This window comes from Octopus bimaculoides, chromosome 26, assembly GCF_046866305.1.
Source record: "Octopus bimaculoides isolate indiv1 chromosome 26, ASM4686630v1, whole genome shotgun sequence".
Taxonomy (NCBI): Eukaryota; Metazoa; Mollusca; class Cephalopoda; order Octopoda; family Octopodidae; genus Octopus; species Octopus bimaculoides.
In genome coordinates this window covers 25,460,734-25,478,413 of record NC_142953.1, presented here as the reverse complement: position 1 = coordinate 25,478,413, position 17,680 = coordinate 25,460,734, and the positions used below count along the sequence as shown (strand labels likewise).

General features: G+C 37.8%; 1 protein-coding gene across 1 annotated transcript in view; it reads left to right on the top strand.

Annotated features, from left to right (window-relative positions):
- LOC106876742 (uncharacterized) overlaps positions 1–16,967 on the top strand; it is a 38,939-nt gene extending 21,972 nt beyond the window's left edge. Inside the window, exons 3-9 of the mRNA XM_089342488.1 lie at positions 1,570–1,755; positions 3,436–3,565; positions 6,430–6,551; positions 7,486–7,593; positions 10,466–10,575; positions 12,244–12,415; positions 15,866–16,967. Of these exons, the coding sequence (XP_089198614.1) occupies positions 1,570–1,755; positions 3,436–3,565; positions 6,430–6,551; positions 7,486–7,593; positions 10,466–10,575; positions 12,244–12,415; positions 15,866–15,991 (954 nt within the window). The 3' untranslated portion in view covers positions 15,992–16,967. The remainder of the gene's footprint in view (positions 1–1,569; positions 1,756–3,435; positions 3,566–6,429; positions 6,552–7,485; positions 7,594–10,465; positions 10,576–12,243; positions 12,416–15,865) is intronic.
- The last annotated feature ends 713 nt before the right edge of the window (positions 16,968–17,680 follow it).

Sequence of the window (17,680 nt, the reverse complement as noted above, 5' to 3'; positions counted from 1 at the left end):
CTTGTCTCTTTCTCTCCTTTCTTGCTGTCTCTCCTCTCTCTCTCTCTCTCTCTTTAGCTGTCCTCTTGCTCAGTCTTGTATCTCTCTGTCACTATTTTCTCTCTCTTTCTCTCTCCTCTTTCTCTGTCTTGCCTCTCTCTCTTTCTGTTTTCCTCTTTCTGATCTCTCTCTCTTTTACTGTCCCCTCTCTCTGTCTTGTCTCTCTCTCTCCTCTCTCTCTGTCTTGTCTCTCTCTCTCTCCTCTTTCTCTGTCTTGTCTCTCTCTCTCCACATTTTCTGTCTTGTCTCTCTCTCTCCTCTTTCTCTGTCTTGTCTCTCTCTCTCCTCTCTCTCTGTCTTGTCTCTCTCTCTCTCCACTTTCTCTGTCTTGTCTCTCTCTCTCCTCTTTCTCTGTCTTGTCTCTCTCTCTCCACTTTCTCTGTCTTGTCTCTCTCTCTCCTCTTTCTCTGTCTTGTCTCTCTCTCTCTCCTCTTTCTCTGTCTTGTCTCTCTCTCTCCTCTTTCTCTGTCTTGTCTCTCTCTCTCCTCTTTCTCTGTCTTGTCTCTCTCTCTCCTCTTTCTCTGTCTTGTCTCTCTCTCTCTCCTCTTTCTCTGTCTTGTCTCTCTCTCTCTCCTCTTTCTCTGTCTTGTCTCTCTCTCTCCACTTTCTCTGTCTTGTCTCTCTCTCTCTCTCCTCTTTCTCTGTCTTGTCTCTCTCTCTCTCTCTCTTTCTGTTTTCCTCTTTCTGATCTCTCTCACTGTCCTCTTTCTGATCTGTCTCTCTGTTTTCCTCTTTCTCATCTCTCTCTCTTTTACTGTCCCCTCTCTCTCTCCACTTTCTCTGTCTTGTCTCTCTCTCTCTCCTCTTTCTCTGTCTTGTCTCTCTCTCTCTCCTCTTTCTCTGTCTTGTCTCTCTCTCTCCTCTTTCTCTGTCTTGTCTCTCTCTCTCTCCTCTTTCTCTGTCTTGTCTCTCTCTCTCCACTTTCTCTGTCTTGTCTCTCTCTCTCCTCTTTCTCTGTCTTGTCTCTCTCTCTCTCCTCTTTCTCTGTCTTGTCTCTCTCTCTCCTCTTTCTCTGTCTTGTCTCTCTCTCTCCTCTTTCTCTGTCTTGTCTCTCTCTCTCCTCTTTCTCTGTCTTGTCTCTCTCTCTCTCTCTCCTCTTTCTCTGTCTTGTCTCTCTCTCTCTCCTCTTTCTCTGTCTTGTCTCTCTCTCTCCACTTTCTCTGTCTTGTCTCTCTCTCTCTCCTCTTTCTCTGTCTTGTCTCTCTCTCTCTCTTTCTGTTTTCCTCTTTCTGATCTCTCTCTCTCTCTCTCTCTCTCTCACTGTCCTCTTTCTGATCTGTCTCTCTGTTTTCCTCTTTCTCATCTCTCTCTCTTTTACTGTCCCCTCTCTCTCTCCACTTTCTCTGTCTTGTCTCTCTCTCTCTCTCCTCTTTCTCTGTCTTGTCTCTCTCTCTCTCTCTCTTTCTGTTTTCCTCTTTCTGATCTCTCTCTCTCTCTCTCTCTCTCTCTCTCACTGTCCGCTTTCTGATCTGTCTCTCTGTTTTCCTCCCCCTTTCACACTCTCTCTCTATTACTTTTAATCTACACCAGACTGACACAAGCAACAAAATTGCCGTCCTCGAAGCTGAGAAGCAGAACCTAGTCGACAGCCTGGCCGAGATGGAGAAGGAGTTGATTGAGGAGCGCAATTCACACGAAAACTTGGAACTGTTCCACCTTTCCCTACTCAACAAGATCGAACAACTGAAGACTTTGGTCGACTCTGAGAAGAGGGAGGTCAGTATTTGGAATCCTTGGGTTAATTAAAAATGGACATTGTTTATACATGGAGAAATGGGCACACATGTGGGTGTGGTCATCCATGTAGACACATTCACACATGTATATATACATGCTTAGAAATGGACATTGCTTATACATGGAGAAACGTCCACACATGTGGATGTGGCCGTCCATGTAGACACATTCACACATGTATATACATGCTTAGAAATGGACATTGCTTATACATGGAGAAACGTCCACACATGTGGATGTGGCCGTCCATGTAGACACATTCACACATGTACATACATGCTTAGAAATGGACATTGCTTATACATGGAGAAACGTCCACACGTGGATGTGGTCATCCATGTAGACACATTCACACATGTACATACATGCTTAGAAATGGACATTGCTTATACATGGAGAAAAGTCCACACATGTGGATGTGGTCATCCATGTAGACACATTCACACATGTACATACATTCATGCCACTCAGATATACTTGCATGTTCGAGGCCGTGCCCCCACCCCCTCTCCCTGACACATCAAGCATTCCACCCACCCACCCCGCCCATTTTCCTCCACCACCACCACCGCATAACTGCTGTCCTCAGCCGAGGGCAAAATCTGCATGTTACATCCCAACCCCCTCCCAAATGCTCTCCTGTCCCCAAACTACTTCCATCCCTCATCCTCCCTGCCCATACTATTTCAACCAATCTCCTCCTCCTGTGCCACTGCCCTTCCCCCCCCCCCTTCTGTCATACTCCATTCTGAACACCTTCCTTGTCTGCTATCATTCTCAATATCATCCCATACCTACCATCATGACCCCCACCTGCTCTGGCCCCTTATGTATCCCTATATATCTCCCTCTTTACTGCTCCTTCCCTGAGCCACTCCTATTATTATCTCCCACCCCTTTGCATACTGGTTATTCCCCCATCATATGCACCCCCTCCCTTGTTTATTATCACTCACTACATTAACCTCTACCTCCACCTCTCTACTCACCCTCAGACTCTTGTGAAAGCATCTACTCTCTCATCCTCTCCCATATCCTCTCTTATGCTCACCTTCTTGTACCCTGAGAATTTGCTCTTGCACCCCATCACTACATTCCGCTCATTTTGCCTGATTCTGCCAGCTCGCCACCTACTACTACTACTAATAATAATAATAATGATTTCTTTTAATAATAATAATAATAATCCTTCCTACTAAAAGCACAAGGCATGAAATTTGGGGAGAAAGAATTAAGTTGATTACATTGACCTCAGTGTGTAACTGGTACTTATTTAATTGACCCTGAAAAGGATGAAAGACAAAGTTGATCTTGATGGAATTTGAACTCAGAATGTAGCGACAGACGAAATGCTGCTAAGCATTTCGCCCGGTGTGCTAACGATTCTGCCAGCTTGCTGCTTTAATTAGATGTATAATGATACATAAACATACAGCCTGTTTTATACACCACACACACATATATATGCACAGCCTGTTTTATATACTGCATATATACACACGACCTGTTTTATATATACAAACATATATATATACAAACATATATATATACAAACATTTTATATATACAAACACATATATATACACAAACATCCCTGCTGCGTGCTGTGGTACAAGGTACTAATGAGAGCCTTAACTGTTTCATGTGTTCAATCCCCAGGTGAGAGATTTAACTGCTGCTCATCAGAGACAACAGGTGGAGATTGCTGGATGTCAAACCAAATTGAAAGAAGAACGCAAATTGAGAATCAAAATAGAGAAAAATTACCAAACGCTCCTGGCCCCGAAAAGTGAGGTCTATTTGGTACTTTGTTTGATCATTATATTCAAGGGTTTCATGAAGATGTGATTTGGGGGGTGGGTGTAAAGTAATTTAGTCCTGTTAATTAGGATGTTTGTTTTCTTTTAACTCTTTTTTCTTACCATATTTCTGTTGATTAAGTCTACCTTTGTTTCAATAAATTTTTTAAATTACAAAGAATTTAGTAAAATAACTTTGTCATTATTAAGCTGGTGTTTGGAACACACTTTTGATGGAAGGTTTTAATTTAGATCACTTTAATCCTTTTGTTACCATATTTCTGTAGAAATATACTGTCTTTGTTTTAATTAATTTTGCAAAACAATGACGAATTGAGTAAAATAACTTTTGTCATTATTAAGCTGGAGTCTGGAACATAAATCAACATGAAATCTTGATGGATGATCTTTAATCTCAATCACTTAAACCTTTTAGCATTTAAGCCAGCCACATCAGGCCCAGATATTCAACCTGTTTTATGTTCAAACCAGGGCTGTGGATTAGAAAATTACTATTTGTAAATCTCATAACATGAGATATTCAGCAACAGTACTTTGGAGTAAAGATTGTTTGCCAACATAACATGGCAGTCCTGGTTTAGGACGAATGTTGCTGTAATTTAGCCCCAGGAGACATCGTCTCCAGCAGGCCACATGACATGATCTGTGTCCTTACATTTTCGAACAAGAGAATCTAGGAATATTGTTTTGAGCTGAGTGGGGATGCTAGATTCCCTTGTTCGAAAATATAAGGACACAGATTGTGTCGTATGGCCTGCTGGAGACGATGTCTCCTGGGGCTAAATTACAGCAACATTCGTCCTAAACCAGGACTGCCATGTTATGTTGGCAAACAATCTTTACTCCAAAGTACTGTTGCTGAATATCTCATGTTATGAGATTTACAAATAGTAATTTTCTAATCCACAGCCCTAGTTTGAACATAAAACAGGTTGAATATCTGGGCTGTGGAGTCAGAGTCAGATTTGGAGACAATTAAGGGGTAGCTGGAGTTGGAGTTTGTAAAACTATACCCACACCGACTCACAATATCTTTATTCTTTAATATAAACCAGTTATAACATAGGGGCCTACTCAAAGTACAAGCGTATGCTTTATGAGATATCTAGACCACAATCACTTCATTATACAAAGAGGAGTCGGAGTCAAATTTTTTTCTTTCAACTCCACAGCCCTGGTTCAAACCACCCATTTCTGACCTCTTACACATATCTTACAATGTCATTCTAAAATAATATAATCACATCATTGAAATCTCAAAGCTGTGAGAGATAATGCAGGATTAATTCCAAACAAAGTGAATAAATAGTAAGCATTGCATTTGACAAAGTAATTTGAATGCGAAAGGGTTAAAATAGGAAAACCCAGGGGCAGTTTCAGTCAGGTTGGAATTAAAAGGGTCAAAGAAGATGGGGATAAATTGTGTTACAAAGAACTTTAATCTTCAGAACTTGCCAAACACATGCTTCATCTGCTGGTTTAACAACACAACCTGGTCCCTGGGTAGGCCTTTTGCAAAGTTCACTCTAATGCAAATAGCTGGTTCAGATCCCTGGTTTGAAGATAACCTCCTCTTCATGCTCATTTCGGAGCCCTTGAAAAAATAAAGGATCATGTGCTCAACCCTTCCCTGGTGATCTAAAGGGTTAAAGAAAATTCATTCAAGTTCTGTTGTAGACATAAAGAAGATAAGCAAACCCTTTGGAGTGTATTGACTCTTTACATGAAGACTGGGCTATGGTGGGGGCTCCATTAAGCCCTTTGGGCTTTCAAAACTAACCAACTATATTAAATTAACAGGTTGTGCAATATTAAACTGTCTCTGCTCACAAATATTCTGATTAGAACCAAAAACCGATGCCTCCAAGAGAAATTTCACAAGATGGGAATAATGAAGTTGCTCATGGGACCCACCTTGGAAGAGTGGTGGTGGTCGGTGGAGTCTTCTCCACACATGAGAATTTCACAAGAGCACCCCCCGCCCCCCCATCTTAATTCTTCAGGTCTCTCATGGTTTCTCCAAGCCCCTCATTGGTTCTTTGGACCCTTTAGCAGTTCTCCATGCTCCTCAGTTCTCAAGAATACAATGCGTCGCCTGGTCCAGCAACTGAAACCACAATCTTATGATCAAGAGTTCAACAGCTTGACCACTAAGCCATGCATCTCCCCCAGTCTCTTTCTGTATGGTCTGCCCTCATTACTCTGTAAGGAGCATAGAGTTGGTTTCTTAGTTTCTATGGAGGGGATGCCACTTCGGGATGTGATTAATCACTTTTACCAGCTGAGTGGACTAGAGCAAAATGAAATGAAGGGTTTTGCTCAAGAACACAATGCATTGCCCAATCCAGGAATTGAAACCGCAATCTTACGATCATGAGTCCAACACTCTAACCACTTAGCTACATGCCTCTATGAGTCTGGTATACTGGCTGAACTGCACTCCCCACACCATAGGCCCTACCAAAAACCTACTCATATCTAAGACGACGAGCTGGCAGAAACGTTAGCATGCCGGGCGAAATGCTTAGCGGTACTTTGTCTGCCGCTACGTTCTGAGTTCAAATTCCGCTGAAGTCGATTTTGCCTTTCATCCTTTCAGGGTCGATTAAATAAGTACCAGTTACGCACTGGAGTTGATGTAATTGACTTAATCCGTTTGTCCCCTCTGTGTGTAGCCCCTTGTGGATAGTAAAGAAATATAAAACCTACTCATATCCCTCCATTTCTTTATGTTTTTTGTTTTTGCTAACCATCAAAACTTCTAAACTATTTTTTCATACACTTTTTCGTCTTTTTCCCTTTATTTATTTTTCTTTCTTTTTTTATGAAACAGAGTCAACAGACGAGAAACTAGCAAACAAAACCCTGCAGAAGGAGTTCACGACCCTGACGAACCAATACACAACATTGCTGGAACAAATGGGTCATCTACAGAACTGTTTTAAACAGCAACATGTAAGTTGCCATAACCATACAACTCACTAACTAATATTTCTCTAGGCATGGCAGCAGCATGTTTCTGCCTTGTTTCTTTCTCTTCTGCGACTGCCTCATTCGTCATCACCATTGCCACAGAAATCACTAACCTATGCTTTCTGTACATACACATAACTCTAGATTTCTAAGTACTTGTATGAATACCCATATGATAATACAGAGACATAATAATAATAATAATAATAATAATAATAATAATAATAATCCTTTTTACTACAGACACAAGGGCTGAAATTTTGGGGGAGGGGACTAGTCAATTACATCGCTCCCAGTGTTTCACTGGTACTTAATTTATTGACCCCGAAAGAATGAAAGGTGAAGTTGACCTCGACGGAATTTGAACTCAGAACATAGTGATGGACAAAATGTTGCTAAGTATTTTGCCCAGCATGTTAACGATTCTGCCAGCCTGCCAACTTAATAATAATAATAATAATAATAATAATAATGAAAGCACCCATTACACTCTCAGAGTGGTTGGTGTTAGGAAGGACATCCAGCTGTAGAAACCATGCCAAATCAGACTGGAGTCTGGTGCAGCCCCTCAGCTTACCAGCCCTGGTAAAACCATCCAACCCATACCAGCATGGACAATAGACACTAAATGATGATATGTGTGTATGTGTATGTATAAAATCTATGTACATATTATGTATTTTTATACACCAATACCAATTCATCTGATTTTGAATTTTCGACACCCAAACATCATTATGATAAAAAGTTTCCAAAAGTACAGACCCCTAAATCACACATACTTCCATATTGTATATGTACATATCCCTATATCATATGTTTTGACACCTCGTTAAGGAATATTCATTAAAATGAAATGAGTTTTATATTTTTCTTTAATATTTCTGTTGTTTTGTTGTGTTTTTTTTTTTTTTAGCAAAACAGCCAAGATCTTGAGTGTCTACAGGAAGAAATGAGCAAGGCTCTGGAAAGTTCCAAGAAGGAATGTAAACATCTCCAGAACCAAAACATTATCCATAAACAAGTGAGGTCCAATTGTCATTTTGTTGTTGGTGATTTTTTTTTTTTTTATACCAAATTAGGTGACAGAAACAGCGGAATAAAACATTTTGTTGGAGGTTTTTGAACTGGCATTGGTCCCACAAACTCATCAATTTGTTGCATCAATAGAATTTTGATTACATAATGGAAGAGTTGATACACACACACACACACATATATATTTGTTTATGTATATATTAATATTATCTCAGTTTTAAAAAACCTTTGACAATGTAAATATGTTAATAGTTACCATATGTAGCAAAAATTACACAAAAAAAACAGAATATCACACCCGTTTTATAGGTAGAGATATCAAGTTGAAGTGATGCATTTTGAGAAGATATGAATAATAACAATAAATGGAGCAAAATGCATATAAATAAAAGTTCCTTTAATTCCTACACATGTTTCAAAATATATGAGAGCCCTTCTACAAAGAAGTAAGAGCTGCTGGAATTCCACATATATTCATCTTCAGGGAACCAACATATAAATGCAAGACAAATGCAAAATGATGAGGTAACTTACAAACTAAGATGTTACATGGCCAAGTGACCATTAGAACGCTTGTTTACATAGAGATATAAAGGAAGCAATAATATTATTCCATGGGCGTTAGGAATAAGAACGCTTGTTTACATAGAGTTATAAAGGGAGGGGGCTGTAAACGTAATGCTAAAGGTTTAAATTAAATGATTCAAATGGGGAAATGCGTTTTGCTCCATTTATTGTTGTTATTCATATATATATATATATATATAGGAAAATGAAAAAAAGCCAGAATGCTGAACTGGAAGCATAATTTAATAAAGATTTTTTCTAACCGGTTTTCATTGCGAAGAAGCAAATTATCAAGAAGAAGGAGAATGAAAATGTTTTTTTACAAAGAAGTACAAAATGAAGAAAATAATATATAAAACAATAATATATAAAAAAAGAAATATACCCATACATTATATTGTCTTTGAGCTTTTGTAGTTCAATAGTAGTTCATGTATAAATTGGTAGGAAAAATAAGGATGCATGAGAGTTGAGAGTTTTGTAAGGTTTAAAAAAAGGGTTAAAAGTTTGTGTTAAGCAGGAAATGTGGTGTCAAAACAGGAAGTGTGTGTAAGGGGAGACAAGTGTTTTTAGTTAGAGTTATGAACTCTTTTTTTCCCAACAGGAAGTTTGTGTCTGTTCATAGAGAAATAAGGTCACTGAGGTGTGTGTGTGTTAAGAAATGGTTGGAATTTCTCTATGAAAAGATTCTCCTTGTTGATTCTTTCTTGTGTGGAGATTCTGTCTTTACATTGATAGAAGGGGAATATAATGAATTTAGGGTTTTTGTTTCTGGCGCAAGAGTCTATGTGGCCACTGAGTGGAATCTGGCGGTATTGAGGGAGGTTTATTTGTTCCTTATGGACAGCTACTCTTCTACGTAATGGGAGGCTCGTCTGTCCGATATAGAAGTTTTGGCAACCTGCGCAAGTAAGGAAATAAATTAGGTTACCCGAGGAACAAGAGAAATTGGTTTTAATTTTAAACTTTGTTTAAAATATATATATATATATATATATATATATATGAGAATGTGCTGAAAAGTTCCTGGCTTTAAGGTTATCATGAAAGGCCTGGTTGGAGGCCCAACCTTCCAAGTTCTTTTACAAGGCTTAGAAAACTGGAGGACCGCTGCAATATATGTGTGACTCTGAGAGGGGGATATGTTGAATAAAATCATAGTTAACTGTATTTTGTTCTACACAAACTCAGGAACTTTTCAGCACTCCCTCATGTGTGTGTGTGTGTGTGTGCAACAAGCTGGCAGGACTGTTAGCACATCAGACTAAGATGCTTAGTAACATTTCTTCCATATCTTTACATTCAGAGTTCAAATCTCACAAAGGCCAGCTTTGCCTTTCATCCTACCTCAGTTGCTCTGGTCACCCTCCGTTAACGGGGACAAAACCTGGATTTAAAATACTGGATGATGGTGATGATGAGAGTTACATAAGAGCAAATAAATTGAAACAAACTCCTTCAGGAATTTTTGAATGCAAGTCATTCAAAATAAGAAAATTCATGTGATTCTATTTATTTTCAGTATTAATGAACCTGAACAAGGTCGTTGCCAGTGCCCCTGGACTGGCTCTTGTGCAGGTGGCACGTAAAAAACACCTTTTTGAGCGTGGCCATTGCCAGTACCGTATGACTGGCCCTTGTGCTGGTGGCATGTAAAAGCACCCACTACACTCTCAGAGTGGTTGGCGTTAGGAAGGGCATCGAGCTGTAGAAACTCTGCCAGATCAGATTGGAGCCTGGTGCAGCCTTCTGGCTCACCAGTCCTCAGTCAAATCGTCCAACCCATGCTAGCATGGAAAGCAGATGTTAAACGATGAAGATGATGAAAGCAGAGCACCACTGCTTGTAAGTTAGAAAATTGCAATTCGGGATTCTCCAATGAAGTAGAATGTTAACTCTCATTCTGTAGAAATACACATTTTCTTTGAAACTAACGAATAATTTAGTAAAATAAATATATTGTTATAAAGGTGGTGTTTGGAAATTAAAAATTGAATTTTGATGGCAGGTTTTAATTTAGATCACTTTAACCCTTTTGTTACCATATTTCTGTAGAAATACACTGACTTTGAATTAATTTTGAAAATAATGAAGAATTTAGTAAAATAACTTTGTTGTTATTAAGCTGGTGTTTCTGGCATTAACGTGAAATTTTGATGGATAGTTTTACTTAAAAACAGGAAGTTTGTATCAAAGAGCCAAAGGCAGTTTCGGGTGGCTGGGTATCAAAAGGGTTAAAGTTATCCAAAATGTAAATTTTATTTATTTATCTATTTATTTATTTATTTTAGAATGAAAAGAAATTTCTGTCTGAAATCAAAACTTTGAAGTTCCAGATTATTTCTCTTAAATCAGAGAATGAAGCTTTCGAAAAGCTAAATCAAAAACTGGAAGATAATTTGTGAGTTTTATCATTTGTTTCTTTGTTTTTACATCTGATTTTCCAAGTCAGCATGGGTCGGATGAATACCCCCCCCACACACACACACAATCATGATGATGATCATCATCATTTTAAGGTCCATTTTTTCATGCTTGCATGCATGAAATGGAATTCACGTGTTTCCAAGCAAGGTAATATTTCCCCATGACCAGACATGTTTTGGAGGAAGATTGGAAACAAAGGGCTCCATCTATCATGTGATGCCAAGACAAGGATACAGACACACGCACATATATATTCATAAAAGAAGAAGGTAATCAGAATTTGGATAAGTTCCTGTGCTGGTGGAATGCAAAAAGCACCATCTGAACGTGGCTGATGCCAGTGCCCCCCGACTGGTTCCCGTGCTGAGGTACATAAAAACCACTATCCAAATGTGATGAATGCCAGGTCCGCCCAACTGGCCCCCATGCCAAGTGACACGTAAAAAGTATCCACTCCACTCTCAGAGTGGTTGGTGTTAGGAAGGGCATCCAGCTGTAGAAACTCTGCCAAATCAGATTGGAGCCTGGTGCAGCCATCTGGTTCGCCAGTCCTCAGTCAAATCGTCCAACCCATGCTAGCATGGAAAGCGGACGTTAAACGATGATGATGATGATGATGACTATTTACTGAATGCTTTCATTCCCTCCAGGGACTCATGATGAATCCCTGAAAGGATTACCTTCTTTTATGAATATACAAAATCTGTACCTCACTACAAACTGTATATATATGTGTGTGTGTGTGTGTATATATATATATATATATATATATATATATATATATATATATTTCTTTTACTTGTTTCAGTCATCTGGCTGTGGCCATGCTGGAGCACCACCTTTAGTCAAAGAAATCGATCCCAGGACTTATTCTTTGTAAGCCTAGTACTTATTCTATCGGTCTCTTTTGCCGAACTGCTAGGTTATGGGGACATAAAGACACTAACATTGGTTGTCAAGTGATGGTGGGGACACACACACACACATATATGACAGGGTTCTTTCAGTTTCTGTCTATCGAATCCACTCACAAGGCTTTGGTTGGCCTGAGGCTTCAGTAGAAGATACGCAGTGGCACTGAACCCAGAACCATGTAGTTGGGAAGCAAGCTTCTTACCACACAGCCACCCCTGTGCATGCATATATATATATATATTATATATAATATAATAAATATATATAATATATATTATATATAATATAATAAATATATATAATATATATAATATATATATATATATATGTATATATATATATATATATAAAATGGACATTTTTCAGTTTCTGTCTTGCAAATCTACTCACAAAGCTTTGATCAGCCCAGGGCTATAATAGAAAACACTTGCTCATGGTGCCACACAGCGGGACTGACCCTAAAACCATGTGGTAGGGAAGCAAACTTCTCAACCACACAACCATGCATGCATCTTACACATTACACACACACATCTTTTATGAATAAAATCCTCTCCAAGACCCAGTTTCAATTTTCAATGGAAGTGATTTACCATTAATTACTACCAGGAATAGAGCTTGGAGAGGCATGAATGTCTCACAAACCATTCCCCTGTCACCTTGTAAATCCAATTCCTTGTACTTTATATAATGTAAGAAATTATTAATTTTTTTTTCTGTTTTTCAGTGCTAAACTTGAAGAAGAATTGAAAGTCGGCCAAAATATGATGTGTTTGGAAGCAGGAGATGTGTTGGTTTGTAAGAATCTTTTGACCAAAGACGGAGAAGTGACACCAAGAGAGGTCGGTTGTCTTCAGATTGAGAAAACCTCTTTACTTGCAGAAAAACTAAAAATACAAGTCAGTCAACTTTTCCTTATACATAGGAGTGTGTGTACGTGTGTATGTATATGTGTATGTGTGTGTGTGTGTGTGTGTGTATGTGTGTACTTGTGTACATAGGTTGCATGTGCGAAGGTGTGCGTGTGTGTGTGTGCTTGTGTTTGTATGAATGTGTGTGTGTGTGTGTGTACTTGTGTAGATATGTTGTATATGTGTATGCATGTTTGTGTCATGTGTGCATGTGTATGTATATGTGTGCCATGTGTGTGTGTGTGTACTTGTATACATAGATTGCATGTGTGAATGTGTGTGCGTGTGTGTGTACACATAGGTTGCATGTGCAAAGGTGTGCGTGTGTGTGTGTGCTTGTGTATATGTCATGTGTTTGTATGAATGTGTGTGTGTGTGTACTTGTGTAGATATGTTGTATATGTGTATGTATGTTTGTCATGTGTGCATGTGTGAATGCGTGTGTGTGCGTGTACGTAGGTTGCGTGTGCGTGTGTGTGTACTTGTGTATATGTTGTATATGTGTATGTATGTTTGCGTCATGTGTACATGTGTATGTATATGTGTGCGTTTGTGTATATATACCATTTGTGTGTATGTACTTGTGCACATATGTTGCATGTGCAAACGTGTGTGTGCATACTTGTGTGTATATGTCATGTATATATGTTCATGCATGTGTATGTGTGTGCTTATGTAGAAATGTGTATGTGTGAGTGTGTATGCTTTCCTTTTACTTGTTTAAGTCATTTGACTGTGGCCATGCTGGAGCACTGCCTTGAAGGGTTTTAGTCAAACGAATCAACCCCAAGACTTATTTTTGTAAAGCCTAATACTTATTCTATTAATTCCTTTTACCAAACCACTAAGTTATGGGGAAGTAAACACACCAACACCAGTTGTCATGCAATGACAGGGGGGAGGGCAAACACAAAGACACACACACATAGATACTTATGTACATACCTCTACACACCCAATGGTGTGGCTGAACTGTGATGGGCCTATTTAGCTGGGAGGACCTCCCCCCCACCTTGAAGATAACGGTGGCTGTCTAGTGAGATGTGATGGCCTCACTCTGGTTGAGTATTCACGAGATTGTGGAGAAGGGATTTTGATAAGTATCTGCACCACCATCATCATCATCATCTAACGTCCGTTGTCCATGCTGGCATGGGTTGGACAGCCTGACCAGGACTGGCAAGCTGGAAGGGCGTACCAGACTCCAGTCTGATTTGGCATGGTTTTCTATAGCTGGATGCCCTTCCTTATGCCAACCACTCTGAGAGCTTAATGGGTGCTTTTATGTGCCACCAGCACGGGTGCCATTTGCATGACCGGGATGCATTTATGTGCCAATTTGTATGACACCGGTATCTGCCATCACTGCAATTTTGCTCGATTGACCTAATACTCTGGTGAAATCTCAAAGCTCTCCATCATAGCTGTCATTTGCAAGTGATTGGTTACTCTTTTACTTGTTTCAGTCATTTGACTGCGGCCATGCAGTCGAGCAAATCAACCCCGGGACTTATTCTTTGTAAGCCCAGTCCTTATTCTATCAGTCTCTTTTCCTGAACCACTAAGTGACGGGGACATAAACACACCAGCATCGGTTGTCAAGCAATGCTAGGGGGACAAACACAGACACACACATATATATATAATTAATAAATTATAGGGTGGCAAAGAAAATTTTAGAAATTTTATTTACCACCAGTGGCCTAGCGAGAGTAAAAACAGTCAATAGACTATGTATTATTCATTAGAAATGCAGAGACGCCTATAATAGGACATCTACTCGCTAGAAATAGCAGCAAAAATACTACATACCACAAAAGTTAGGGATAATTTCGAAAGGAAATGAAAAATAAAAACTTTTACCAATCTATATTCTGTACCATGGTTTCAAGTCAATTTTAGTAAGATAAAGATTATATCTTACAAGGTCAGACTTTCGTCAGCAGAATTGACCAGACAACATATGAAGCACGAATCAGTACGCCGCATGGTTCGTGTTTTTATGTCTAATTTTTCAAAATATACCGCGTATTTACGGTTTACCTAATCGGCAGCAAATACAAAAATGCAAAATGCCGAAATTCCTACAGAAAATCATCCAAAAAGAATTTTATCATTATTAATAAATTATAGGGTGGCAAAGAAAATTTTAGAAATTTTATTTACCACCAGTGGCCTAGCGAGAGTAAAAACAGTCAATAGACTATGTATTATTCATTAGAAATGCAGAGACGCCTATAATAGGACATCTACTCGCTAGAAATAGCAGCAAAAATACTACATACCACAAAAGTTAGGGATAATTTCGAAAGGAAATGAAAAATAAAAACTTTTACCAATCTATATTCTGTACCATGGTTTCAAGTCAATTTTAGTAAGATAAAGATTATATCTTACAAGGTCAGACTTTCGTCAGCAGAATTGACCAGACAACATATGAAGCACGAATCAGTACGCCGCATGGTTCGTGTTTTTATGTCTAATTTTTCAAAATATACCGCGTATTTACGGTTTACCTAATCGGCAGCAAATACAAAAATGCAAAATGCCGAAATTCCTACAGAAAATCATCCAAAAAGAATTTTATCATTATTAATAAATTATAGGGTGGCAAAGAAAATTTTAGAAATTTTATTTACCACCAGTGGCCTAGCGAGAGTAAAAACAGTCAATAGACTATGTATTATTCATTAGAAATGCAGAGACGCCTATAATAGGACATCTACTCGCTAGAAATAGCAGCAAAAATACTACATACCACAAAAGTTAGGGATAATTTCGAAAGGAAATGAAAAATAAAAACTTTTACCAATCTATATTCTGTACCATGGTTTCAAGTCAATTTTAGTAAGATAAAGATTATATCTTACAAGGTCAGACTTTCGTCAGCAGAATTGACCAGACAACATATGAAGCACGAATCAGTACGCCGCATGGTTCGTGTTTTTATGTCTAATTTTTCAAAATATACCGCGTATTTACGGTTTACCTAATCGGCAGCAAATACAAAAATGCAAAATTATAGGCGTCTCTGCATTTCTATATATATATATATATATACGACGGGCTTCTTTCAGTTTCCATCTACCAAATCCACTCACAAGGCTTTGGTAGGCCCGTGGCTATTTTAGAAGACATTTGCCCAAGATGCCACACAGTGGGACTGAACCCGGAACCACGTGGTTGGTAAGCAAGCTACTTACCACACAGCCACTCCTGCGCCTATGTACAATTTCATAAATTATTCTAGCATCAGAGTTTTCCCTCATTAAATATAAATTTTTCTTTTATTAGCTTCTGTTTTACTTTTTTTGGTGCAGGCCCCTAAAAAAAAAAAAAGAAAGAAAAATCCAGGCTTTGGATATCTGGGCCAGACATTAAAAAGGTTGAAAATCAATCACTGTTCTAAATTCTAAATTGATTTGTTTATTGGTCTAGCTTCAAGAGAGAGACTTCAAGAATGAGAAAATACCAAATTATGGTATCCCAGTCAAGAAAACGCTCAGCAGTTTAGAATGGAAGAACAAACTATTTGAAGAAGGAATCACCATTTTGCAGAACTGAATTTCTCATCTGGAGAAGCATTCTGTGAATATGTAAAGCATCATGCCAGAGAAGATTGTCTTCTCACTGACTGTTATACTGTTCCAACAGGAATTAGATGAGTTTTAATCATAATTCTGATTCTAACTTTGCAATGATAGAGAATGGAAAGAAACAGCAGTAAAGATCCACCTACGCTTTCATATCCATCACTTGTGAAATTTTCAACAGCAGGGCCAGATTAAGACCCACTGAGGCCCTAAGCACTTAAAAGATTTTGGTGCCCTATATATATATATATATATATATATATATATATAGATAGATAGATAGATAGATATAGATATATATATATGTAATTCAAAATATAAACAATAATAAGCCATAAGATAAATTTTCATTTTTTTCAAAACAAAACAAAACTAACAGTAAAATGGAAAATAATGTTTATTTTTGTATCCTTCCACTTTATTTATATTTGAAAAGTTTTCCCCTACTTTCACCCTTAGATTCTTAAACAATTTAGATATAGGAAGTTGATATTTTTTAATTGCAAAGTCTTTGATTAGATTCTCACTTATGACACCACAAACACTTCAAGATAATATTTCTGATCTTAGAAACCACTTTGGATATTATTTTGGCAAGTTTAACGTGATTTCTTTTGTGCCCTAAACCATTTAGGCATATTGTATCTAGGAGTACATTACGATTAAGACCCATAGAGGGCCTTAAACACTTAAAAGATAATTTGGTGCCCACCTCCCATATATATGTAATTCAAAATATAAAAAATTATAAACCATAAAATAAATTGTTATTTTCCAAAATGAGACAAAAATAACAGAAAGATGGAAAATAAATTGTTATTTTGATATACTTCCACTTTATTTATATTTGAAGTTTTCTCCTTTCTTTTAATTGCAAAGTCTTTGATCAAATCCTCACTATGACACCATGAAATTATATTTCTGATCATATAAATAACGTGAAGATATTTACTGATTAAATTTGTCTTTTTGTTTTAATTATTATTTTTTCTTTCTTTTTGTGCTTTTACTGCTTTACTTAAAATATAAAGATTTCTCGCTGCTGCTGCTGCAGCTCTTTCCATGGAATTTTATAATTAATTTGTCTCTTTTAATGTGTCTCTCTTTTAGCTTGTATGTATAAGTCCACTGTGTGGCACCTTCGACAAGTGTCTTCTACTATAGCTTTGGGCTGACCAAAACCTTGTGAATGGATCTGGTAGACGGAAACTGGAAGAAGCCCATTGTATACATACATACATACATACATACATTTATGTTTGTGTGACTGTGTTTGTCACCTCACCATCGCTTGACAACCGATGTTGGTGTGTTTATGTACCCGTAATTTAGCAGTTTGGCAAAAGAGACTGATAGAATAAGTACTGGGCTTACAAAGAATAAGTTCAGGGTCGATTTTTTTCGCCTAAAGGCAGTGCTCCAGCATGGCCGCAATCAAATGACTGAAACAAGTAAAATAATAAATAAATAAATAAATATATATATATATATATATATACTTATATAAATTATATATATATATATATATATATATATATATATATATATATGCCCTTATATAAATTATATAAATTATATATATTTATGGAAAAAAACGATGGATTTTTTTCCTTATGGGGTTTTTTCACGCTGACTACTTGATAAATTCTTATAAAGATTT